General features: G+C 41.2%; 1 protein-coding gene across 1 annotated transcript; it reads right to left on the bottom strand.

Moving 5' to 3' along the window:
• Nucleotides 1–21,047: 21,047 nt before the first annotated feature.
• On the bottom strand, nucleotides 21,048–23,438 carry LOC115402790 (uncharacterized). The gene is made up of 2 exons (XM_030111347.1): nucleotides 22,607–23,438; nucleotides 21,048–21,483 (listed from the first exon to the last, which is right to left on the bottom strand). The coding sequence occupies exons 1-2, from the start codon at nucleotides 23,198–23,200 to the stop codon at nucleotides 21,163–21,165; spliced, it is 915 nt and encodes a 304-aa protein (XP_029967207.1). The 5' UTR covers nucleotides 23,201–23,438; the 3' UTR covers nucleotides 21,048–21,162.
• Between the last annotated feature and the right edge of the window lie 2,035 nt (nucleotides 23,439–25,473).

The raw sequence follows: 25,473 nt of genomic DNA, 5'->3' as shown, positions 1-25,473 counted from the left end.
GCAGTAGTACAGGTGCACTGAGAAAACCAGTCTGACTAAGAAAGGGAAAAAAAAAAACAAGCATACCCTGGGACTTCTCAAATGCCACTTAGCATTCAAGGACTTTGTGATTCATTAGTAGCCCAGCAGACTGGTTAGATGGAAGCATCTGTTATCTGGTTCCAGTCCTTATGCCATCAATGTCACAAATAATCTCATACAACAGGTGGTTTACAGCTACAGGTTCTTCGTCTTCCAGCCTGCTGCATTATCTTATACAGCTCAGGGCGATTCGGATTTTAAATACGCTGTCATTTTCAGAGATTATTAAGAATAAGCTGCATTTTTATGCATGTGCTATTTTATCAGCTTTTACAGTTAGCTGCTGAATTTATATAGCAGGAAAATTTATAAACATTTGGCTGACTGCCTATTGGCTCGTGTCTGCAGCTGCTCCGGCAACTGATGCATGGCTGTTGGAGAACATGAGCAATAACTAGACATCATTCCCTTAAGAACTAAGAAATAGATCAAAAATTTCAAAATAAACTTCAAGAGGATAAGATGACAGTTTGGAAAACAATAAAAACCTGTTTTTTTTTTTTTTTTTTTCCCAAAGCAGTGATTTCAGAGTCAGTAATGTTAAACCTGTTTTATCCCTCTTTACCAAATATCTTTGTTTGTTGCACAATCTGGGTTATGGGAGAGATGCAGCAACCTGGACAGATTGACTGTCCATCACAGACAGACAGACAAACACCCACGCACACACCTACACACACACACGCATGGGCAAATTGGAATTACCAATCAAGCGTACAAGCATGTCATTGGATTGTAAGGAAGCAGCAATACACAGAAAACTAACGCAGGCTCAGCAGGACCGTGCAATCTGCCTTCAGAGAGGTCACGTGAGCCAGCCGGTTTCGAACCAGGACCCGTCTCATCCCCGCCGCTTCGGGCAAATCAAAAGGGAATTTGCAGTCCTGACACAAACTGGAAATAAATCACTGCATATGCTCACCTAATAAAGTACTGATACGCTCCATAAACAGAGCTTTGAATTCAATCTCAAACAAAAATGGATGCTTCCTTTGTCCAAACAGAATTCACGGCAGCGATATTGTACCGGATCACGTTACATCGTACAAGTCTCCCCGGTGAAAAGGCGAGTGCATGTTTCCAGCCATGTTTACAACTGCCGCTGTCATCCAGTGAATGGTGGGCCGAAACAGGTTGAGGTAGATATTTCTGAACTATTTCAACATGCCCATCCAGCTGCGGGGAGACGTCTTGACTGCCAGAAGCTGTGAACTTGACATTTGTTCTCTCTGAATAGGGCGCATGATGAAGCGAGGATGAATGTGGAAGCCTCCTGCGGACATAATCACACTATTGTAAGAACCTACAAATTATTGTGAGAACACACAACGGGGAACATCTGATGAAGAATGGACAGCTCGCTCTAAATGGGGAGCGAGGATTTATTTTGACATTAGGTTGATGAGCATTATTACCGAACCTTTTTCAGCGAGGATTTCCAATAAGCGAGAAAGTGAAAAATCTCTCTGGGTAATTTGTAGCTTTGGTTCATTTTGTCAACGTGTATATACTACTTTTTCTTACGTTGTTTTGAAAGCTTCGCTTTAATTAACTTTCTCTGAGATTAAATAACAGCGGGTCTGTGTCACCGTGTCCTTTGTTTTCAGTTGGTGACGTTAAATCGAGTAACCGCGCTTATCCTTGTGCAACTTCAATCTGTTCTCGTTATGATCACGGGACGGATTTATATACGTTCATGGTGTCAGTCAAGAAGCAAATCGTTCCACTTAAGTCCGTAGCTCTGCTTCACGGACGTCCCCTCATCAGTCATAATTCATGATATCAGTCTTAAACATCTGGTGTTCCACCCATACAAGCTGTTTTCACTCTCCGGGATGTTTTGCTCCACGTATCTTTGTGTCGTGCATAAAGGCTTTGCCACACCTTCCCAGCTGATGCCTATATTTTTGCTGTGATCCATACGTGTCATAATACCACTGGATTATGTTAACTCATACCATCTCCTGATCGCTACTGAATTTAATCTTTTCATTCGTGTTTTTCATGTAATCTGCACCATCTGCAGATGGTTTCAGGAACACTGGCACAACTGTGAAGTGATTTGTACGGTTGACTTACAGCAAAAAAAAAAAAAAAACTCGGATTGGAATTTTGGTGCTGTTCTTGTTGCGGCGGCTGCATCTTCTGCCTGAGCCTGCACAGGTTCTGAAACAACTTTTCTGTGTTAATCTTGTAATGGCCTGAGCACCGCTCCAGCTGGGATGAGTGCATTAAAGAATGTTTGTTTGTTTTTCAAAGGGTGTTTAAGTTAGTTGCTTAATTTTAATGCATGAAGACACCAAAAAGTGTAACATCATACTTTTTTTTTTTTCCTGCAAGGGAATTAAGACAATGCACAAAAGTGCACACAGAGGTATTTCCATATTGCACATTAGAAGCTATAGGGGCAAAATCTGATTTTTCGGTTTTAAATTGCCGTGGAGACAATAGCAATTTCATGGTTGTTCAAGTTGAGACGCTGCAAAAGATCTCTCAGGCTTGTCGACCTTTATCTCGGCAAACATCAGAATCCCTATACAAAAAAGCAGAAAATGAGCTATTGATTTTTTCTTTTTTCTCCCCCCCTCGCCTGACTTTCTTATCCCCCCCTTGGTATTGTCATTCTATTGTCTAAATGAAGGTCAGCATTGGTTTCCTTGTCTCTGCCACAGAGATGCAGTAGAAATATAGCAAACCGTGTTTTTTGAAAGAAAAAGATCTCGCAGGATGTTAAGAGGTTGCTTTTGTCTTTAGGGATTAATTGGCTCAATAGAGGCTTTTCTGTCTTCTGAGCTCCTCAGTTTTCTGTATGTGGAAAATATGTGAAGACAATATGTGAATAACAGATGAATAACTGCAAAGGAAGGTTTCTTGCTTTTCTAAAGAAACGACAGACGTGGGTTTGATCAATGAAAAGAGGCTCCAAACGATCTGTGAAGAAGAAATTAAGTTTAAAATGTAATCAGGATGAATCAGATCGATCGAGATTTTAGATTCTACACTGGTGAACTGCTTTAGTCCTCTCTATGGCTAAAATCTAAATGTTCCCCAATATATACCAAAGTATCATTGATTCCAGTGGAAATATGCTGCTTTCCTCCTTTGGTAGATGCTTCATCTTTTACAAGACCTCAAATATATGCACAATTACCCTCCGATTGCTGGCATCTAACATCAAACATGTTGCCAATTCTACCTGTAATCATCTGAGCTTTTGGTGATCGGAACCAAGTCGGGAGAAAAGAGCAAAAATTTAAAGCTTCCTTTAGTTGTTGTTACATACCCGCAGTGAAAGCCAATCAAAAACCCGTTTTCGTTTGACCCAAAGATTGTTGTTTGCGTCACCTGATGGGTAGTGGCAAAGACTCCTGTCACGGTGTCTGGTACATCAGCGGGATCAAACGCTTCCTTAAATCTGCACCGACATCAGTGCGTTTGACTTGGCATGCCTCTCTCATCTCAATTCATCACCTCCCCAAGGTGAGCACGCTATCTTGCCAAATCCAAGTCGCTGTACAGTGCAGAAGCCTTTTTTGCATATTCTTCACAGTTGTTTATGGTTTACTGAGCAGGTCACTTCCCCTGCTTGCTTGAACAGCTGCTTCAGTGATGCCCCCCCCTCTCTCTAACAGGGGTGGGAAGACTACTTGTGTGCTGCTCCCTGTCAAGTTCTCCTTTGCTTGTGAGGCCTGATGGCGACCTCATGCACAGCATTTACTAGGGCCATATGAATAATTTATCCTTTGAATTTAGCCCAACCCTGACATTTCGATGTTTGATGCCCACAGGCTTTGGCTTTAACAATATAGATAGTGCTTCTTTCCTCTGTGCACCATCTGATAAAGTCTGAAAGCACAGCTAGTGTACTCGATATCAAAAACCATGGATATCAGCGATGTGTATGCTCCACACTCGGGATTCTTCTATTCTATTAACTCTTACTGCAGTATCTTCAGCTATGCGGTTCAATTCCATATGGGCCGCAGACATTTGAGGTGAAAATAGTGTGTTTTGTCAATAGCAGGGGGGGGAAAAAAATGGAATTTTAATAATTGCCATGGGGGGCAACTTCACAGCAGAAAATAGCAACAGAATACATCAAAGTGAAAAATTACCAAATAAATAAATGAATAAAAGAAACAGAACAAAACTGCATCATTTAAATATACACAAGATACATAACTGACAATTTTAGCTGCAGCTTGGTTTGCATAAACAGGCAGGTTTCACAACAGAGCGCGAAATGCATCTTTGGAGCCATTAGAAGACGGGTTCCACTGTCACGAGGAGGAGCTGTATTCAGACTCTCCTCCTGTGGGGACATTTCAAAATGTCTTTCTGCATGTATGTCATCATATAGAAAAGCGCAATAGGAGCAGGGAGCAATCATATTGTAAATGCCAGCAACATGTGAGTGGAGTAATGTAGAAAATCAAGTAATGTAAATATTATAAAGACAAAAAACTGGAGTGTGAAATGGCTGGATCAAATACACCCTGATTAAAAAAAAAAAAAAAAAAATCACAAAAATAATTTGCAATATCATGATTTTTTCATGTCAAGTAAAACTGCTGTTTTTTTTTAATGAATAATTTCTATCTAAACACTAATTCTTACATTTGATAATTTCTATCTAAACACTAATTCTTACATTTGGTAAGCAGAAATGACAATGTCCTCGACATCTGGAAAAACTTGATTGGTAGCCTGTTGCTTACCCGTCTTTTCTATAGGGAAGGAATATGTAGTTGTTGTTTTTTTTTTTTAAACAGAAAATCCAGGTTTGCTGATGTGGACACCTAATTGCAGGTGCACATAATCGCCACCTCTTCACCTGGAATGATGACATGTGTCTGTATCTCCACATCCTGTCGGAAATCCACCACCAACTCCTTGATCTTACTGACATTTAGCAGCAGATACTTATCCTTCCCCCATCAGATGCTCACTATGGCAAAAAAAAAAAAAAGAAATCATCAAAGAAGTGCTGGAGGGTGCTTGATCCATAAATGAACCTGAAGTCAAAAGTGCAACGAGTGAATCATGAAGAAACTGACCCTCGTGTGTGTTTATGTGGGTAGTATTTGTTTCTTTGATGTATACAGCTTAATGCAACCAGAACAGCCAATTAAATAGCAGCAGATATTTTGAGCGTACTGCTGGTCATTATATTCCAGTATACACATATACAATGCTGAAAGCACATCAGATCATACTACATCATGCCTGGCTTCACTATCATTATTATCTTCGCTTGTTATTATGATTTCCAATCCTGGTTTTGTATAATTTTTTTGAGAAGAACAATTTTATGGGAATAATTGCAAAAACACATTCGATCATCATTAGTGCCTTAAACCACATATAGGGCTTTGTCAAATTTATGAAGGCATAATTCTGCTTAGAATACCATTAAACTTGTGCTTGCAATGAAGACTTGTCTATTCAGCCTCTCATTAGACCCGTCAGAGAGAGGAAATGTAAAGGGGAGGGCAGTTTAACCACATGAGCATAACATCTTTATGCACCAGCATTACACAAGACCGAGACGTTTTCAATTCCCATGCCACTGAATTATGCCAAACATCTGTAAGGCGTCGGGACAGTGATATCTCAACCGAACTTCATCAAAAGGGTTGATCGTTAATTACTGTTAATTTATTGTGTTTTTATTGGAACAGACACCAAATTAGAAACAAATTAGACTCGCTCGGAGTTGAGGATAAAATTAAAAAAATCACTGATGGAGAAACAATGGCTGGAATGTAAATTAACAGAATGATAAAGTTCACTTACAAACTGTAATTTAAAATTGAGTTTATAAATGGGCCTTTGATTGATATTTCACAGATTACCATGTAAATGAAAGGACCGAGTGTGGCAATTGGCAAAAAACAGCTCAACGTGGGATATTTTGCTGCAGGATTAGTGCTTCCACCTCATGTTTAATCTCCTGTTTCTGATAACACTCACAGCTGGATCTAGAAAACTGCTGGTACTCCCAATCTGAGTTTGGACATTGTAGCATATCTATTTTAAGGATTTTATTTAGTTTAGAAATAATGTATATATGTATTGTGTATCTATTGTTTCACCCTGCGTCTTTCCTTTTATTTCTAGTTTACTTTTAAATGGAATAATTTAAGATAAAAGTTATTTTTACACCATTCACACGTCCATTTTTCTGTTATTCAACATTTAACTTTGCAATTGCTGGAGAAAAATCTGAAATGAATACTTCGCTTTCAAACATTTCAGCATGAAAAGATTTTTTCTTTTCTTATTCTCCACCTTCAGCACAGCCAATTCTTCCACATTTAATATTCACCTTGCTAAATCCTTGAATGGGTTCTATCAATCAACAATTCACATTACATACTCTTCCACTCACTCGTTCACACAAAGAGAATTTGATAGACTGAGTGCCATCCTTTGAACTAGTCGGCACTCGGGCGCCACAACAAAGATGTTCGCACAAAGCATCTCACAAGAACCAATATCTGGTCACACACGACAAGCCCACATGGATTCTTTTTCTCATTGTTCCCTACGACTAATAAAACTCCCCCTTAGTTTACTTTCTGAAAAGACTTTGAGGGACATTTTTAAAATGTTGTGCTCTGGCATTTTCTCAGATCTGACTTTTTTTCTCCTCCCCCCCAAGGACATCTCCTCCTGCTGCCAGGACCTGTCAGGCAAGAGCATCTCAAAGTAACGGGGTGAGAGGACACCAATTAGAAAGCCATCCTCGGCCAAGAGAGCCAGTGGCACAGCTTGCCACAGGAAGTGGGATGTCTGACTTCCTGCATGGGGTCACAGCTGTTTGCGAGGAGGTTACCGCTACAAGCCAATACGCGGTGCAGTTTAGCGTCGGATGAGGCAGGCCTCATTTGAATAGCAAAGAACCATCTCAATGTCACCAATAAATTTACATGATTTCTTCCTTGCTACAGCTGGGATCAGAGAGGGGACTCTGCAAGAATTAGGGGAGCACGACAATGTCAAAGGAGCAGGACCGGCTCTTTTCAAGTTGGCTCTGTTCGAGATAGCGATTATTACCTAATTTTACATTAAGTTCACATTTGTACAAACAGAAAACATCACTAATATGCTAATATGAATGAACAAAAATACTTTGTATCTGCAGGCATGGCTTTTAAGCTGCTCATATCATTATATTCTATCCGAAGCTCTGCTCTATTCACATTTTCTTTACGTTAGTGGTTACAATGGGATCCTAAATCACAATGAAGAAAGGCAGGACACAGCCTGGAATGGCTGCTAACCCAGCATAGAAGAACAGGCAACCATGCATGTGCTTTATCCAAATCAGGGTTCCAGGATGCTGAAGCCGATCTCTGTGGGTGATGGCAGCACATCTTTTGGATGGACACAGTGAGAGCATGCAAACAGTACACAAAAAGACCCTCAACAAGACTTGTGTCAAGGACATTGCCACACCTCTACTGCAAATACAAAATGTCACAGATCTGTATATCAATACAGTGTGAATGAATTAATTTTTACATGTTTTCAAAAAGCAAAGATCAAAGTTACAATCCAAATGACATGTCTAAAAATCTACAGATTCCATCTTTCAGAATGACTCTCTGGGTGTGATAATGGCCCCATCAGTGGTTCATTTTATGAATACTTGTTGTTAGGTGTCTGAAATAATACATGTTTGATTATGGAAAGGACCTCTTCAAACATAAGTTGAGTAATCAAGATCGAGGTCTCAAAGCAGCTTCTTGGGCACGTAAGAGATTCGAGTATCTTTACCTAAGGTGATGAACAACTGGAAGCATGGCACAGACGAGAGCTTGTGATTGGCTCCTGCTATGAGCAGCTGTCGAGAATGCCCATATTTGGGCCCAACCCAATTACATCCTCTGATCCCCTGTCATGGGGCTGATGCAGTCAGAACCATTAATCTCCCTGGCTGAGTACTATGCCATGTGTTAAGAGCCAACAACCCCCCCGAGCCCCCGCTCCACCGCCAAGCTACACCACCAAGGTTGAAAGTCATGCCAATCATATTGACTCCTTTGACTCTGATGCTCCCCGGGCTCATCCATGGACAAACGTCTCGCGACTGTGAAAACAGTTAATGTATTGTACACAGGAGGAAACAGTTCATTCAACACTGTCAGTCAGATATTATTGGACTGAGGATCAGGAGTTACAGTATGTCTTTCCAGAGCGGGGCAGGTGTGCTCTGTCGTAGAAGTGGTGGAGGGAAAAGAAACATTTTTTTTTTTTTTGTTGTTGTTGGATGTGGGACGTTAACGACAAAATATCCTGGAGCTGTGTCAGTAACCAATTCCAACAAATCATTTTCAAAAGGACAGTCATAAACAGTCAGGTTTTTTTTTTTTTTTTTTTTTTCCCAGAGAGAGGAAAGGCACCTTCACCACATGGCCTACAAATGGCCGAGCGGGCGAAGAGAGAGGCAAATAAAGGACACAAATCCTTTCTTCTTTTTTCCTTTGGCTTTTCTAAAATTTCACAAGACAAAGAAATCTCTTGTTTAACGCCTGTCTCTTCAACAACCGGTAATAAAAAAGTAACCTATCAGATTGTTATGGCTGCTGATGGGCTTGTGTAACTGTGATTAATGCTCATAACTGGGGGAACAGAGACTAAGGCTAATGTAAAATTAGGAGAAGTGGTTTAATCAGAGTCTGAATTACATGGACCCTGACTCCTAGTTTGGTGAGCCCTTTTTGTTCGCAAAGATAAAGGAGGAGTCAGACAGTCCTCCATTGTTCCTCTGAGAAAAGAAACTCATTTGCTTTGAACGATAAATGTCTCCCAAGCATAAATCACGTCTCCTAATCCTTTTACCAATGGCACGCAATGCAAATTGTCTCTCATTTACAGATCAGACAAAAGAGACAAAGAGAGAAGTGTGCACACAGAGTTTGTGGCATTGTCCTTGCTGCTGAGGAGAGATGGACGTTCGCCTAAAATTGTGCGATTACTGTTGCAGTGCGAGCTTACATCTTGTGGGCTCATATTACATCTCTGTTTGTACAGAATAAACACTGAGACAGCAAGGCTATATTTTAATGACGCATTAAATATGAATGGAGCGCTTGAACAAAAATGTTGGATGTTGGTGTGCCTTCTTTTTATTTTATTTTTTTTAAGTCGGCTGACTGCCATCAACTTTCAGCTTTGGTCCAACTTGGGTCTGTTACACACCTTTTTGCTTAAAAAACGCCATATGAGTCATTTACCCAGGGGAAGTAGGTTGGCATTTAGTTCTCTGTGTGAATGTTCTCCGTTTCTATTCCCATGACAATGGTGACTTAGAAAACATGCAAGCGTTTGAATTTCTTAAGGAAAATGGGTATCAAAAAGGACTAAAACCCAGTCCCCGGTGAGCTTCCTCATCATTAAGAAGAAGCTCCTCGGTTTACCAGGATTTCCAAGTGTGCATGATTTTTAATTCTTAGCTTTGAGTGGGGTTCATAATCCAAAAATATGCCTCCAACAAGCAAGTGGTACATAATACTGGAAATAAATATTACTTTCCAATATGAGTCTTTGTAAACACAGTCTGAATTGGCAAGTTTAATAGACGTTGAACACCTTACACAACAGTGATGGAGTGAGCCTTTAGATATGTGAAATTGTTAATTATGTAAAAAGTGTGATCCAGATAAAGGCACAGCTAATGTGAAATTACCTGTGCGGAGGTTATATTTATTCTGCAGGACCTTTACACTGAGACATAGTGTGACCTCAACCTTTTAATCCTAAAACAAACACTACAGGGCACACTGAATTTATTGGCAGCTGTTCTCAGTGTGATGTCCTCTCCGCTATCGCAGCTCTGAGAATAAAACAAACAAATAAAGCCTGGGTGTTGTGTGCTTTGTATGTCCTCGAAATCCAGTTGAGCATCTCTACCTGCATCGGGTTGCCTGTGTATTGTAAAAAAATATATGAAAGGAGCATATTTGTGCGTCGGGGTGGGTACGAGCACGACCCACAAGCTCGGGGTGAGTCTGTGTAATATATGAAGATCAGTGTGTGTTAGTCTGACTTTTATTTGCGTCTGCCTCTGCGTGTGCTTTAGTTAGTCCTGGAGGATCACATTGTTTTCAGAGGACCCTGTGTGTGGCGACAACATCTGCTTTGAGCGGGTGATCCATCTCCTCTTCGCTGCCATATAACAAGTCATGAGGGATTTTATTCAGTGAATGCCCAACACAGGGGGCTCCATCATAAAATTTACTGTCTCACAAGGGCATTGTAGAGGTTGTGCTTTTTACCTTCCACAGCTGAATGCTAATTCAACTTTTTTCCCCCTCTAATTACCGTAAATAACTAGAAATATTTTCCATCGCGGGCCGAGTTGGGTTTTCATTGTTATTCATTTTCTTCATAAAAAGCTGAATTTTGCCGTTGCTCGGAAGAGAGTCGTAACACGAGTTGGTCATAACAAAACATTCCCCGCTGCTTATTATCATTAGTATCATACAACTGGTGTGTGTTTCGGCATGTTTACACAAAGCACAGTCATGGCAGCGCACTTTTAACACTGCTAGCGAAGCAAGAGTTAAAAGTGCGCTTTCATCCCTTCTTTGGATAGAACAGTGTTTTTTAAATGCCCCTGGCTTTCTTCCAAGCTTCTAGCCTCGAGCCCATGGGTCTAACAAGCATGATGCTTTGAGGATTGACTTGCGATTCAACCCAAATTTACAAGCTGATTACTATGCAGACACCGAGTCAAGTCGAGTACAAAAAAATGTGCTCCTTATTTTTTTACCAACAATCTTTTGGATGTCCAGAGAATGAAATGGTGTGGATGTGTATCTGCGAGACTGTGTGTCGGTGTGAGCATGTATTTAATGGGCACCAGCTGAAACTTTGATGTAATTGATAAAAGAAGCTGTTCCCCTAATCCTAATGGCACAATTCCTTATGATCCTTTATGCACAGACTTGCAGAGGATCAAAGAAACCGAGTTTCGCCCCGGGCGATAAAAGATGTATTAAAAATGAGTTTGAAGGATATATTAACAGGATATAAATCATGCAATTTATTCAATTGATAAGGTCAGCATCGCCTGTAGTTCCCAAGCTATTTTCATCATTCACACGCTCCAGTAACTACTAAACTAACTGTCCTTTGCTGTGGTGAGGAATATACACTTTTCTCTGTCCATAATGAGATGTTTTTGAAAGTAAAAGCCACAGTGGGCGTGGGCTCATTACATCATTTGTCAAATGTTCTACGCTGCGAGATACATCGGGGACTCATATATACTGTAAATCAGTATAATTTGGCCGCAGTCTCAGCGTGTGCTGCTTCTTTTAATCTGTGGGCTCTCATCATCCATGCAGACAAAGAGCAATGTCCAACATAAAACAGCTGAGCTCAGTGATGGAGCTGTTCTCAGTACAGCGCCTTCCCTCCAATTAGCGCACAGACACAACAACAAAGAGCCAATTCAGACGGAGCTTCCCCAAATAAGTGCAGATGTGGCGACGGAGCAGAAAACAACGCAGACATCACAAATATTGCTTTGAAGAAAATATTCACTAGAAGCAGAAATAATTAACTTTTGAACGTATGTGAAATGATTGTGGTGCTTTTTTTTTCTGTCAGTAAACAAATCTGCCACAACATGGACGCAATTATACACGTTTTATTTCAATCTATTCTGTCCAATATGATTATAAATACCTTATCGATTCAAAAAGGCTCTAATCTCCTGGCCAACCACCTGACTCAGTCCTAATAGTTCTGTTCAGTTCAAACTTGTGGGTAGATTCCGTGTGGATTCTGTGAGGACCCGGGTTCTAATCCCTGTTGCAGAAGAAAGGGCGCCCGATGCCAAAGCTATCCAAGCCTATTGTGCAAGTTGGATTAACCTGCTGCAAACGGAAAGTGCTGAACAGACACTTCTAATATTAATAGTTTGAATCGTTATTTTCCATCTATAAATTTTAGCTTGGACAGTAAGACAGGGCATGCAGTGAATGCTGCCTGCAGAACAGTCTCCCAGCTGGCGTTCCAGGAGGGCTGAGCAGAAATACTGGAGTGGAGGTTCTGTCTTTCATTCTGTCCGAGCCTCACTGTGGCAATGTGACTTAAAATTCATTGATTCCAATGCAGCCGTGATCGAGGCTTAGAATGAAAAAATGCTGCGAGTGATGAACAGTGATAGATTTATGGCTCGCCGAAAACATTCAGGGTTTAAGCCGCATAAGCCCGACCCTGGCGCCGCCGTTGCTGTATCCACAAAAAAAGTGGCTTCTATTAGACCTAAAGTGGCTGTGGGGGGTGGAAATCACAAAGTCCACAAAGGGCTGGAGTTGCCGTTTTGTCTTGGGGAGAGTGATTCCTGTGGCTGAGGAATAGAGTGAGACAACTCCTGGTGAAATAGGGTGCTGCTCCCTCACAGGTGATCTATAGTTTGTCAGCACCAATCAGCCTGGAATGGGAGAACAGTCCATTCATCTGCTCATGGCTTATTGAAGAGGGTGGGCTGCTTTTGAATGCCTCAAGCTCACAGCCCCTTCCACAGGCATTATTGGATTGAGCCTATTTATCTTCCTCTTTATCAGTTGAGAATGCACTTTTTGATTTATACGTCCATATGATTCTTTTCACCGTGAAGAGCTCCTCCGGCACTCTGGAGCTTCAACTCCTGAGAAATAGTTGCAAAGAACGCCGACTTACGAAAAAACCAACAGGAGGTCTTTTGCAAAACAGATGCAAATGGCATCACTTCAGCAGTTCTTGCTGACATCAGTAGAAGTGATTAAGATATGGAGCATCTTATGCCTGGAAATATGATGTTTTAGATGCTCTGAAATGGAAACATATGTATATTACTTAGATTTGCATTTAGACAAGGTATCCCAAGGTCAACAGAGGATTCCAGCATAGGACCATAACATTTCTACTGGTAAATTAATTTGAAACCCACATACTGGCTGCAGACGTATTAAGGATGTAGATCGGGATGTTTTAGATTGCTCGAAATCTACTTTCAGTCCCCTGGAACAGGGTGGACATCCCTTTTGGCTGAACGAACCATAGCATTTTTTTACTCATCTCGGTGCACCGTCAGTCTAACGAAGCGGCGCTTTTCACAAGTGACAGCAGTATTAATGCATCCCACATTATGCTGACTCACAATTTGCGGTTAATACACTGTTAAATAATGCGTAGTTTCAGGCAAGCAATTTGGTCAAAGATGTGCTCCAGTTAAGCTGATAATTTCCATAAACTACAAATAGCCACCACACTTTATTGGTTCCATGCCAATTCTTCTGGAATGCAGAGAGCTTGTTAGTGATATTTCTCCTGCTTCCTTCTTCATTTTGTATACAGTGTACTCTCTTCTTTCACTGTGACCATTCAAAACTATTTCCGTAAGCATACATTATTGCTCTTGCATATCCAGAAAACAGGTTTGTTTGTTTTGTTTTTTTTAATATTGAGGTTTGCACAATTCTGATGTTTTCTGTGGCTTTCCGTGTGAGTAGGTTTTCACTTCAAATGCATTTCAAAGGTGATGATGAAAACCCTGTTTTCCCCTCAAACTTGAAAGCCAAATAAATGAATGAGTTTTTATGGCCTAGAGGCAAGCGGCATGCCTCTAGTGGGAGAACAATTACATGTATCGGAAATACACGAATTCATGAGCTGCGATTACAATGAAATGTCAGTTTTGTTTGATTGCATTTAACATGAATATTTATAGCATAAAACAGAAAGTTTATACTTTTATTCACTCTACTGAATATGTAAGCCCTGTAATGTGTTTTTCGTGAAATTGCAAATGCATTCTCTTTTAACTACAAAAATTTTCTTAAAAAAAAAAAAAAGAGTGACTGCAAGGTAAATTAAGGATTTTATCGTATTTAATTTTGCATAATTGTATGTATGACTTGTTTAAAAAAAAATTAAATGCAAACCCTAAAATGTCAATCAGCTGCAAAAAGTAACTATCCCCATAGTTTCATTCAAATGTTTGTAGAAAATGAGTGCACAAATAACTGGCACCACTTTTCATTTATGAAAAATGCAACTCTATTGATGGTTTTAAATTATTATAATTCCAAACATAAACATCACTTTAATACCAACTGATTAAAAGTTTGATCGGTGATAATACGTCCGGCCTGAGCTGCAGACGCCACAAAAGCCCCCGCTCTTGCTCAGGATGCCCTCTCACGTATTTTACCACTGTCATTTACAGAAGTGTCATCAAAATTTAGAATGTGTTCATTTATGACATTAGATGAAATGTCATCAGCCCTCCACTCTCCACCCCCACACACACACACACACACACACACCACCACACACACACACACACACACGTGCACACACACACACACACACACACACACACACACAACCATAGTAACCTCTGTACTTCCTCTTGGCATGCACTGAGATATGTCAAGCCAGCACATGATCGCCACTCTGTTTTTTCAGTGTCATTGCATCTCTGTAGTGAAAGCAAGGCCACCAGTGGGTTCTCCCTCCAAACACCTTGAACTGCTCAGTAGAAATTTGCAGGAAAAAAAGACACAAATCATCAGAACTGTAATGTACGGAGCCCCTAAAGGGACATGGAGGGAAAAAAATTTTGGGGGTGAAAAAAAAAAAGGATGAACTTTTGCGAGATCTCGCAAAACAATTGCGAGATCTCGCAAAAAAAATTGCGAGATCTCGCAAAACAATTGCGAGATCTCGCAAACAATGCGAGATCTCGCAAAACAATTGCGAGCTCTCGCAAATAATTGCGAGATCTCGCATTTATTTTTGCGAGATCTCGCAAAGATTGTTTTTTTTTTAAGTAGCGTCAATGAACCGGAAGTAAAACAGGCCATCCTGCCCCACACTCCATTCTAGAAGGTGGCGGTAATGCGCCTAAAAGTTGCGTGCCAACTGCCATAAAACAACAGAAGAAGAAGACGGAGACGGCGACGACAGGAGAAGGAGGAGGAGAAGGAGTAAAAGTGAAGGTGAAGAAGAAAAAGAAGGAAGCAAGCAAGCAAACAAAACAGACACAACAATGGCGCGCACCAAATAACCCGTGGGAGAGTTTTTTGAGTTGCGGACGATGGAGGACGATTTGGAGCGGTTCTTGCTCTCAAGAGAGGTCCCAAAAGAGGACATTGCGCAGATGAAGAAAGACAAGGTGGGCATAAAATTCATTAATTAAAAAAATACGTTACTGCCACAACACAGAGCATTTGAAGCTAACAAAGTTAGTGTGGCATTTAGAACCATTAGTCAACTGAGAACTGTTGTTTTGTGGGGCAGTACCTAACTCTGACCAGGAGAGGGCGCGTTCGCTACACAGTGTGTTCATGGATAGGGATACTCTCGCGTGATTACACCCCGAGAACGGGAACACCCACGGATGTCACTGAATGTGAACTGTGGTGTTAAAACACATCTTTTTGCTCTTTACAGCATCAAAATAACAGAAATTAAAATTAAATGTGTAATGGAGTACACTTCGTATTGTGCCACGCTACATTAGCGTAAATGATATGCTATCGAGGTTCAGCGGCCCGAATAGGGGCCGCTTTGAGATGCGCTAAAGTTGATAGCCTAATAACAGAGATGACCTGGTATAATGAAACTGATGAATGAATGAATAAAGAACAAAACTGGTTGCCATGGTAACTTTTGGACGCCATGGCTGGTTGCGCATACTGTAAACCAGTGGTCGGCAACTGGCGGCCCCGCGGGCCAAAATGATAATGTCTGACCCGCCAGATGATTTTAAGCCATCTGGGGCAGCTGCTTCACGGCAGGCAGTAGTTAAGTAACAATGTCCATGTTAACCTGTCAGTACCCATTCTCCCATAGAAATAGACCATAATTTCTGGGAAGTAGGCCAGCTTCTATCTGGCATCTCTATGTACAATTTGTACATACCATACGACCAGCTCTGGTCCAGTGGCTGGTTACCACTGAAACAATGCACTAACCACTATTCTCTCTCTCTCTCTCTCTCCTCTCTCCTCTCTCTCCTCTCTCTCTCTCTCTCTCTCTCTCTCTCTCTCTCTCTCTCTCTCTCTCCTCCTCTCTCTCTCTCTCTCTCCTCTCTCTCTCTCTCTCCTCCTCTCTCTCCTCTCTCTCTCTCTCTCTCTCTCTCTCTCCTCTCTCGCTCTCTCTCTCTCTTCTTCCCTCGTGTCCTGTTTTGCAGGTTGACAAGGCAGTGCTGCGCATCATGACTGATGAGCAAATGACGAAATATATAACATCATATGGTGACCGAGTAGCTGTCCTATCTTTCTGTGAACAGACACAGTGCAGCACCAAAAAAGAGATTCTTTTGCAGAGATTAAAAGCTAAAATAGGGGCACGGAAAATGAAATCAAAGACAAGAGGAATGCTGAGTGGTACCCCAGATGAACCCCAAAATACCATGGCCAGACAAAGAAATACTGCAGGAGAGAAGACTTCAAGGAAGGTTGAAATTGGATGGCTTCATTTTGGCAGTAAAGGATACAATCAAGTTCGGACCAGCCATGGTGGAGGCACAAGACATGCTACATTGGCAAAAACAACAACTGTTGCTCAGGTCATGGATGTAGGGAAGGACCTATTTTTTCCTGATGGGCAGTCCACAAAAGGGCCAGCTGATGACTTCACATTTGACATCTGCGATTTTAAAAGAAACAAGATTCCCTTGGATACCACTGTTGGCCAAATGTATGAACAAACCAAACTGAAGCTACTCAGATTTTACATTTGCACAAAAGAAGGAGCTTCGACAGATCACTCCTCATCTGAAGAAATTGAGCTGCTTGAAGATGAAGAAAATGAGCTGCTTGAAGATGGATCTCACATTGACTCAGATGATTCCATCAGAGATCTGCAGGATGGTTCACATTCATCTCAAAGAGACAGAAGCACCCAGGTTTGTGGAAATATATTTGTGACAAATAAAATAATGATACTTATAAGGAGAGATTTACAGAATTTGCTCAAAGATTACTCTTCAGTCAATAACTTTATTACAACTTTCTTTCTACAAATACCTGCAACCCTGGAGAGACAGAGAGAGAGAGAGAGAGTGTGTGTGTGTGTGTGTGTGTGTGTGTGTGTGTGTGTGTGTGTGTGTGTGTGTTTTTTAACACTTTGACTGACTGTGTTACACACCTTTCTCGCAATATATCACCTGTACACATGTTTGCTACCAGTGCATCATGGAGACTGAGACAAGATGCAAGACAATATAAAAATGATGGCCAAGTTGTTCTTTATTCTTAAGGGATAGTTCAACATTTTGGCAAATTCACCTATTACTGTAATTCTTATAGTCATATGAGTAGGTACATTCCATTTAAATTCAGCGCCTCTTTTTTTAGAGCTGTGAGACAGGTGCGTGCTGCTCAGTGAACACAATGGAGGTGCACTAAACATGCGCTGTTTGAAATCACTCCGCACAACAGTATGGCTGGAATGTAGTTCCTGCTATGCATTTGTTATTAAAACAACTGTCCCATAATGTTCATTATTATTTCATAGTATGGTGAATGTGCAGGTCACAACTTGTCCCTTAACAATGTTTTGGAGTTGTTGGATGGTGTATTGGGTTGGTTTTGAGGAATGCAGCATTCGTTCATCTCCATTGTGTTCACTGAGCAGCGTGCGTCTCTGCTTCATGGCTCTCAAAACAACAGGCACTGATAAATAAAGGGAATAGACCTACTCATATTTGCAATATGCCAATTTGCCAGCATGTTCAGCCATCCCTTTAATAGACTTTGTGTTTTGATATGTATTTTTACACAGCATTTAATATTAAATGTGGAGCATTGTTCTGCTGTTACTGCTGACAACATTAAAACCTTCTGTCTTTGATTTGTTTTCAGATGCAACCAAGATCAAAAAAGAGAAGGGCAATATCCGAGACTGAGACAGAACAAGGTCCAGGTCCATCACATCCCTTTCGGTCGACCCCAACAGAGATTCAAAACAGTCACATTGGCCAAAGGCAGGATGCAAAGACAAGTGAGGATAGTTTACTGGACTCATTTGATGAGGCAGATACACTGCTATGGGATCCAGAGGATGACCGTGGTGGAGACGAGGTGGTGGTTATAAAATGGAATTATGTTGAGGAGGATGAGGATGTCACACAGGTAATGCTTTATTTAAAATTTCTGTATGAAAATATTTTTCTTGAACTTTCATTTCCAGTGTTTAGTTGTGTATCATGCACAACTTGTAGTTGAGTCCTTTTGACCTAATTCCTGGGATTGTACAGCAATTGTAACTCTGAACTTATGACTTTATTGTACTGTTGTGTCTCTGAAATTTAAGACATTTGCCTCTTTCTTTTCTCATTACCTAAGGGGACTTTTTTACATGCTATATCTGAAGTGTGCCTGGTTTGGACTAGAAGTTACACTGATGTAGAGGATCCATTTAGAAAGATTTTTACAAATAATAGTCTGCAATGACATCATAGATTTTAGGGTTAATGTGTCTGCTGTCATTTATTGTATTCTTCAGAGCGCTGAGGTGAGTGCAGCACCGATCCAGGATATACAACTCCTATTGCCTTCACATGATGGCCTGCCTACACTGGATGAGCAGCAGTCCATACATGAGGAGGCAGTGCAAACTGCCCAGGTAAGACACACCACTTCAAGCAACTCTGTTGTCATGGGTTAACTTGTATTGGGGTACGAGATCACAAATTTTGAATAGAAAGCATTTTGAAGAGGATTGAAGTTTGTAACAGGGGCTTATGAAAAGATGCTTGAGTTGAGAGTTGTTTCACGAGAAACATAGGACTCAAACTATTTTAATCTGGGCACAAACTTGCCAAAAGCTAGAATACTTTGCCTCGGCTTTATTCATTGACCACTTTGTTGATTTATGTGTGTCTTTTGTTCTTCTAGCAGGACAGTGAGCTGAATTTCGATTTGCCCTCAGATTCAAGCAGCCAGTTTTCATCATCAACATTAGCCAGCAACGGAAATCCACAGACCACACGACGTGCTTCAATTTGCAGGGTTAAGGTTGTTGATGATCTTTTGGCTGTATTTATGGACAGCGACATCATGAATATGACTTTAAAGATGGACTTTGTTAATGAAAAAGCTATCGATGATGCCGGAGTGTCCAGGGAGGTGTACACAGCCTTCTGGGAGCAATTTCTTGAAGAGTGTGAAGGGGAAACAGAACGAGTTCCAAGGCTCAGGCCAGATTTCTCTGAGGCTGAATGGCAAGCAGTTGGACGCATTTGGGTGAAAGGATTTGTTGACCATGGTGTCATGCCAGTGAAGCTATCGGCGGCTTTCATTTTAGCATGCATCAATGGAATTGACTCTGTTGATACAGACATCTTGATGTCATCGTTTCTCAACTACCTACTTCCCACCGAGAGATCAGCTGTTGAGAAGGCTCTCCAGGGCACAATGGAGGAAAGTGATCAAGAGGACTTGCTTGACCTTTTCACACGGATGGGTTCCCATTTTCTACCTCCAAAGAACAGCATGAAGTCTGCCATAGAAACAATGGCTCACAAAGCCATTCTCCAAGAGCCAAAGTATATAGCTGATTGCTTCTCCACCCCCATGTCGCTTGTAAAGTTGAAACTACCAGATAAGGAAAGTGTGTTGAGTCTGTATGCATTAAAGAAAGCCACAGGCAAAAGAGTGATGCAGCTGTTTGAAACAACAAATGTGGTGCTGTCCCAAACAGAACAAGCAACCTTTAACCATCTCCAACGTTATGTGAAAAATGCTGATCAAGCCAAAGCTGAAAAAATCCTGCGCTTCTGCACAGGTTCCTCTGTCATATGTGTTGACAAAATTATGGTTTGCTTTAATGTTGAAACTGGGCTCAACAGAAGGCCTGTTGCTCACACCTGTGGAGCTACACTCGAAGTGCCGAGTACATACAGTTCTTACCCAGAATTTCGCACGGAGTTTGATAACATCCTGTCCAGCAACTACTTAGAAATGGACATCATTTGAACATGAGAGCAATCTTGATCAGGCCAAATAGTAACAGGCCTCATTGTATGGCTGAGTGTATTTTATTTATTTTTTATGTCTGTTTTTGTTGTCATTTGAACATCTGATGCACTGAACATTGTAGTGAGCAGTCTTTCATCTCATTTTATATTCAGCCTGCAGTTCTGTTTTTTTATTGGTGCAATAGTACACCTCCATACTTTTACATGGATTTTGTGTTTCGAATTATACTTTGAAAATGACTGCAGCATTCATTTCCATCAGTTTGAGTTTAACCCAGCTTTAATGCTGAACTTGTTCTTAAAAAGAATATTAGTGTAATATTCTGTAATTCACAGTTGTCCATCACTGGTAGAATTGTTCATTGTTGATGTTAAAGTAATGCCAGTTGGTTGCTCATTCAGAGACAGTTTGAAACTCAATGTTGAGATACTAATGAGCAGTCCTGTTTAGAAAATGTATAAGCAGATTTTGCCTGTGTGAGATGGCCTTCAGAATGATTGTAATTTTTCCATTATATTACTTGAATTTACTGCTAGAACTTGCCATCACATATTTTTATTGAATGTGAGAGCATTTTGCTGTGAAGTGACCTGTAAGTATTGTAAACATTTCTATCAATTGCTTTTAATTGACAAACCAGTCAGATTAAGCAAAATGTACCTTTATTCAGGGTTGCAGATTTCACGTTTTTCACTGTTCATACAGATTAATGAATAAAGTTTCTGTTCCACTCTGACATTGCAGTACTTGGCTATAAAGTTCATTCATCCACAGATATCTTCACTGTCAGTTACATATCACTTGATTAGGGCTGCAACTAATGATTCTCTTCATCATCAATAATCATTTAGACAGAAAAATATCAGAGTTTTAAGATGACATCTTTAAATGTCTTGTTTTGTCAAAAAATCTCAAAAGAATCACTTTTATATAACATAAAACAGAGAAAAGAGGAAAATTTTTCCCATCTTCCAGTTGTAAAACAAATACAATGACAGAAGTGAGGAGTGATGTGGACATTTACATCATAGTAGCACACCTCCCTACTCAACACAATGGCCGCGACAGGGCACAATGAAATATCCCTGACTTACAGAGATGAAGTGATGGCTTCTCTTAAGTGAAAATATAAGTTCACAGCTTGGTAGGGATCTCTTGGCAGAGTCAGATGAGACTCTGCCATTAAGATGTTGCAGAGTTCATTCACATCTGAATCACATGGTATCGCCCGGCGAAAGACGCATTCTTCTTTGCACAGCTGAAGATATTCATCTTCAACAGGGGAAAGGAAGTCTCTGGTCCCATAGAGTTGAGGTAATGCATACATCACATTGGGCCGACCACTGGGGATGTTATTTGATGGTCTGATGGTGTGTGCATTCCAAACCTGTGCAGTGTCATCCAACTCATCCTGTTAAAAAGAATATACAAAATACAATTAGGAAGAACTGTACATACATGTACACTTAAATTGTGCCAAAAAAAAAATGTATCCACAATTCTGTCTCTCCTCCTCCCTCCATCCTTCCTGTCTCTTTCCTCACCTCCTGTCTCTATCCTCCCTCAGTCTCTCTCTCCTCCCTCCTCCTCCCTCCATCCTTCCTGTCTCTTTCCTCACTTCCTGTCTCTATCCTCCCTCAGTCTCTCTCTCCTCCCTCCATCTTTCCTGTCTCTTTCCTCACCTCCTGTCTCTCTCCTCCCTCAGTCTCTCTCTCCTCCCTCCTCCTCCCTCCATCCTTCTTGTCTCTTCCTCACCTCCTGTCTCTTTCCTCCCTCAGTCTCTCTCTCCTCCCTCCTCCTCCCTCCATCTTTCCTGTCTCTTTCCTCACCTCCTGTCTCTCTCCTCCCTCCTCCTCCCTCCATCTTTCTTGTCTCTTTCCTCACCTCCTGTCTCTTTCCTCCCTCAGTCTCTCTCTCCTCCCTCCTCCTCCCTCCATCTTTCCTGTCTCTTTCCTCACCTCCTGTCTCTCTCCTCCCTCCTCCTCCCTCCATCTTTCTTGTCTCTTTCCTCACCTCCTGTCTCTTTCCTCCCTCAGTCTCTCTCTCCTCCCTCCTCCTCCCTCCATCTTTCCTGTCTCTTTCCTCACCTCCTGTCTCTCTCCTCCCTCAGTCTCTCTCTCCTCCCTCCTCCTCCCTCCATCTTTCCTGTCTCTTTCCTCACCTCCTGTCTCTCTCCTCCCTCAGTCTCTCTCTCCTCCCTCCTCCTCTCTCCATCCTTCCTGTCTCTTTCCTCACCTCCTGTCTCTCTCCTCCCTCAGTCTCTCTCTCCTCCCTCCTTCCTGTCTCTTTCCTCACCTCCTGTCTCTCTCCTCCCTCAGTCTCTCTCTCCTCCCTCCATCCTTCCTGTCTCTTTCCTCCTCCCTCAGTCTCTCTCTCCTCCCTCCATCCTTCCTGTCTCTTTCCTCCTCCCTATCTCTCTCTCTCTCTCTCTCTCTCTCTCTCTCTCTCTCTCTCTCTCTCTCTCTCTCTCTCTCTCTCACACACACACACACACACACACACACACACACACTCACTCTCTCTCTCTCTCTCACCTGGATGAGTCCCATGCAACAAAATTGAAGGATGGCCTTGTCCAGAAACCCGCCGTCAAAAAACCCGTTGTCTCTGATGTCTGCAAACAAGGACAACCAGAACTCCACACACTGGTTGCGGAGAACACCCCACCAATATTCGATCCGTTGATTGGCGGTGCTAGCTCCCTCCAAATAGCTGTCAAAAGTGCCGTCTGGATGAATGGGGACGAGGAACCGCTGAAAGCGTCGAACATGGCCGTTTTCGGTCCCGAGATCGCCTCTCACAATCCTTGGACAGCCTCCTAAACGTTGCACTGCTTCAACGTAGTAACCTCCGATCAACTTTGGGTCACTATTCGTGGTGTAGGCATTAAGCCAGATTATTTTCCTAGAAAAACCGTCGATGCTTCCGTTGATACAAAATCCATATGGCTTCAGTTTATCATACGAGTCAATGTGCCAAATGAAGTTAGGACCTCTCGAGAAGTAGCGCCGTCGTCGTAAACGTCCTGCTTGCCTTAGCGACACTCCTCTGGGATCCAGCTCCTTCAACACCAACCGCACATCCTCCTTCTTTACCCGTAGTCCATGTTCTCGACACTTTGCGTACATCCACCGGTACCCGTGAAGCTGGCCAGAGTACTGTAGTTGGTTGCTGATGAATTCAACCAGGACTGCAAGATCACAGTACTCTTTACGACGAGAAAGTCCCCTCGCGCTGAGTAATCTTTTCAGATGTCTCTCACTTATGTCAAAGCCATGTCTCCGGCCAAGAACTGATTTAATATCTTTGTATGTGAGGCCAATACCAAAATAAAAATCAATAAACTTCTCCCACGGATGATGTGTGTATTCCTCCATCTTTGTGTGTCTGTTTTACTTCCGGTTCATTGACGCTACTTAAAAAAAAAAACAATCTTTGCGAGATCTCGCAAAAATAAATGCGAGATCTCGCAATTGTTTTGCGAGATCTCGCAATTATTTTGCGAGATCTCGCAATTGTTTTGCGAGATCTCGCAATTGTTTTGCGAGATCTCGCAATTGTTTTGCGAGATCTCGCAATTGTTTTGCGAGATCTCGCAAAAGTTCATCCTTTTTTTTTTTTTTTCACCCACCAATATTTTTTTCCCTCCATGTCCCTTTAGGGGCTCCGTAGTAATGCGCTTTACTTGGCAGCTAAACAATAGAAGTGTCTGCTCCCTCAGCAGTTGGGAACAATAATTAGTCGTTTGTTTTGTTTCATGCACAAGGTGTTGCTTCGCTGTCATGGGGTATGTTAATAGGTAACTCTGAAATATAAACACTAAACTGAGCTATATTTTCATTTTTTTCGGAAAGTTTTTTCAGATTGGTCAACAAGTCAGTCCTGAAATGTTGAATTAAATGACATTTTTTTAATGATTTACTCAATAGTTTCTTTTCAAGTGGACAAGTTACTTTCAGCAGTATTAAATATAAAGCCTGGTGATATTTTGACTGACTCACTCATTCACTGGAATGAAAAAATGAAAACATACTGCATGCTATTAGTACTTAAAAAAAAAAAAAGATTTACAAACTAAACTGATGAACTAAACAAAAACAGCTGAAACACAGTGAAGCGTGCTGGCAGCAGCTGACATCTATTATGAAGCAAAGTTAATGTTAAACGATGCCAATCCACCCACAGGTGCTGTGGGTGGAACTCTTCTGTCGCATTAATGAAAATTCAATGATGTGTTCAGTATCATGTGGAACAATATGTTTCATCGCCGATGGTTCTCAGTGTGTAACATTATGTCTTCCGCTGGATCATTTTCACGTACAATATTTGCATTATCGTTCACAACGTACCGCTCTTTAAAATGCTTTTAGCACACTCGCTTGAACATAAAGGCAAGAAGAGATGCAATGATACCACTTTTTACAACAATACGAGTACTTGATCATTCATTGCTTTAGAAATGTGCTAATTTACCATACCTTATGCATTGTTTTTATTTCCTCCATTTATTTATGACACTTGATTTATTATACTTATTTTTATCCACTGGTGTTTTTATTTCCACTTGCATTTCTCATATCTTACTGCTTATAATAAGTTGCAAATGAAAGCAGAGGTATTTTAAGGCACAAGAATTTCCTTTCTTCTTAAGTTGTTTGGTTTTAACAGCAATGCTGAAGAACTTCAACCCCAACGTGAATAAATGTCACAGAGATGAGATGTCTAAACATGTCTGAGTCCTTCATTATTCTCATGCACCTTGTCTTTGTCATGTTTCCCATTAATTAGATAGAAAGAAGAAAGAAAGAAAGAAAAAGTTACTTGCATATAAGGCACAACACCAGAGTTGGCTATTACGTTCATTGAGCAAGTCGATAAAATACACCTCACCACACAACATTTTCCAAATTTAGCCTCTCGCCTCAGTGGGATCAGACCCCAACTTTATGAAGTAATTTGAGATTTCATCTTAAAAGAGTGGAATTTACTGCATTACCATAAAAACGAACTCTTCCAGAGAAGCCCAGTGCATGTTCAATAAAACAATATGAGATCATAAAAGGTGAGCAATAATGCATTTCAGAGGCAGATTAAATGAAAATCAGGGAACCAATAAGGCTTGTAATAATGTACCCTGACAGCCTGACTCTCCAGTTGTGGCAGACACTCTTACATCTCAACATTGCGTGCCATGTTTTCCTTCCCAAGAATGGAAAAAAAACAAAACAAAAAAAACACTTGACATGACTCCAGATAGGATGAGTTAGAGAGAATATACATTTTAAATTAATCTGGCTAGAAGGTTATTATTCATCTTTGTCAAAAAGAGGGCATATCGGTAATGGATTCCTGACACTAGAGATACAGTCAATGTCAAGGGCCTCAGCGAGGCATTGTTTGC

The sequence above is a fragment of the Salarias fasciatus genome, chromosome 2, assembly GCF_902148845.1.
Source record: "Salarias fasciatus chromosome 2, fSalaFa1.1, whole genome shotgun sequence".
Classification (NCBI taxonomy): domain Eukaryota; kingdom Metazoa; phylum Chordata; class Actinopteri; order Blenniiformes; family Blenniidae; genus Salarias; species Salarias fasciatus.
The sequence above is the reverse complement of the archived record's forward strand: the minus strand, read 5'-3'. Positions and strand labels throughout refer to the sequence as shown.

Coding starts and splice junctions, on each gene's coding strand:
- LOC115402790 (XM_030111347.1), bottom strand. CDS start 23,200: ATGTACGCAAAGTGTCGAGAACATGGACTACGGGTAAAGAAGGAGGAT. Junction 21,484..22,606: donor GTTGCATGGGACTCATCCAG/GTGAGAGAGAGA, acceptor TCTTTTTAACAG/GATGAGTTGGATGACACTGC.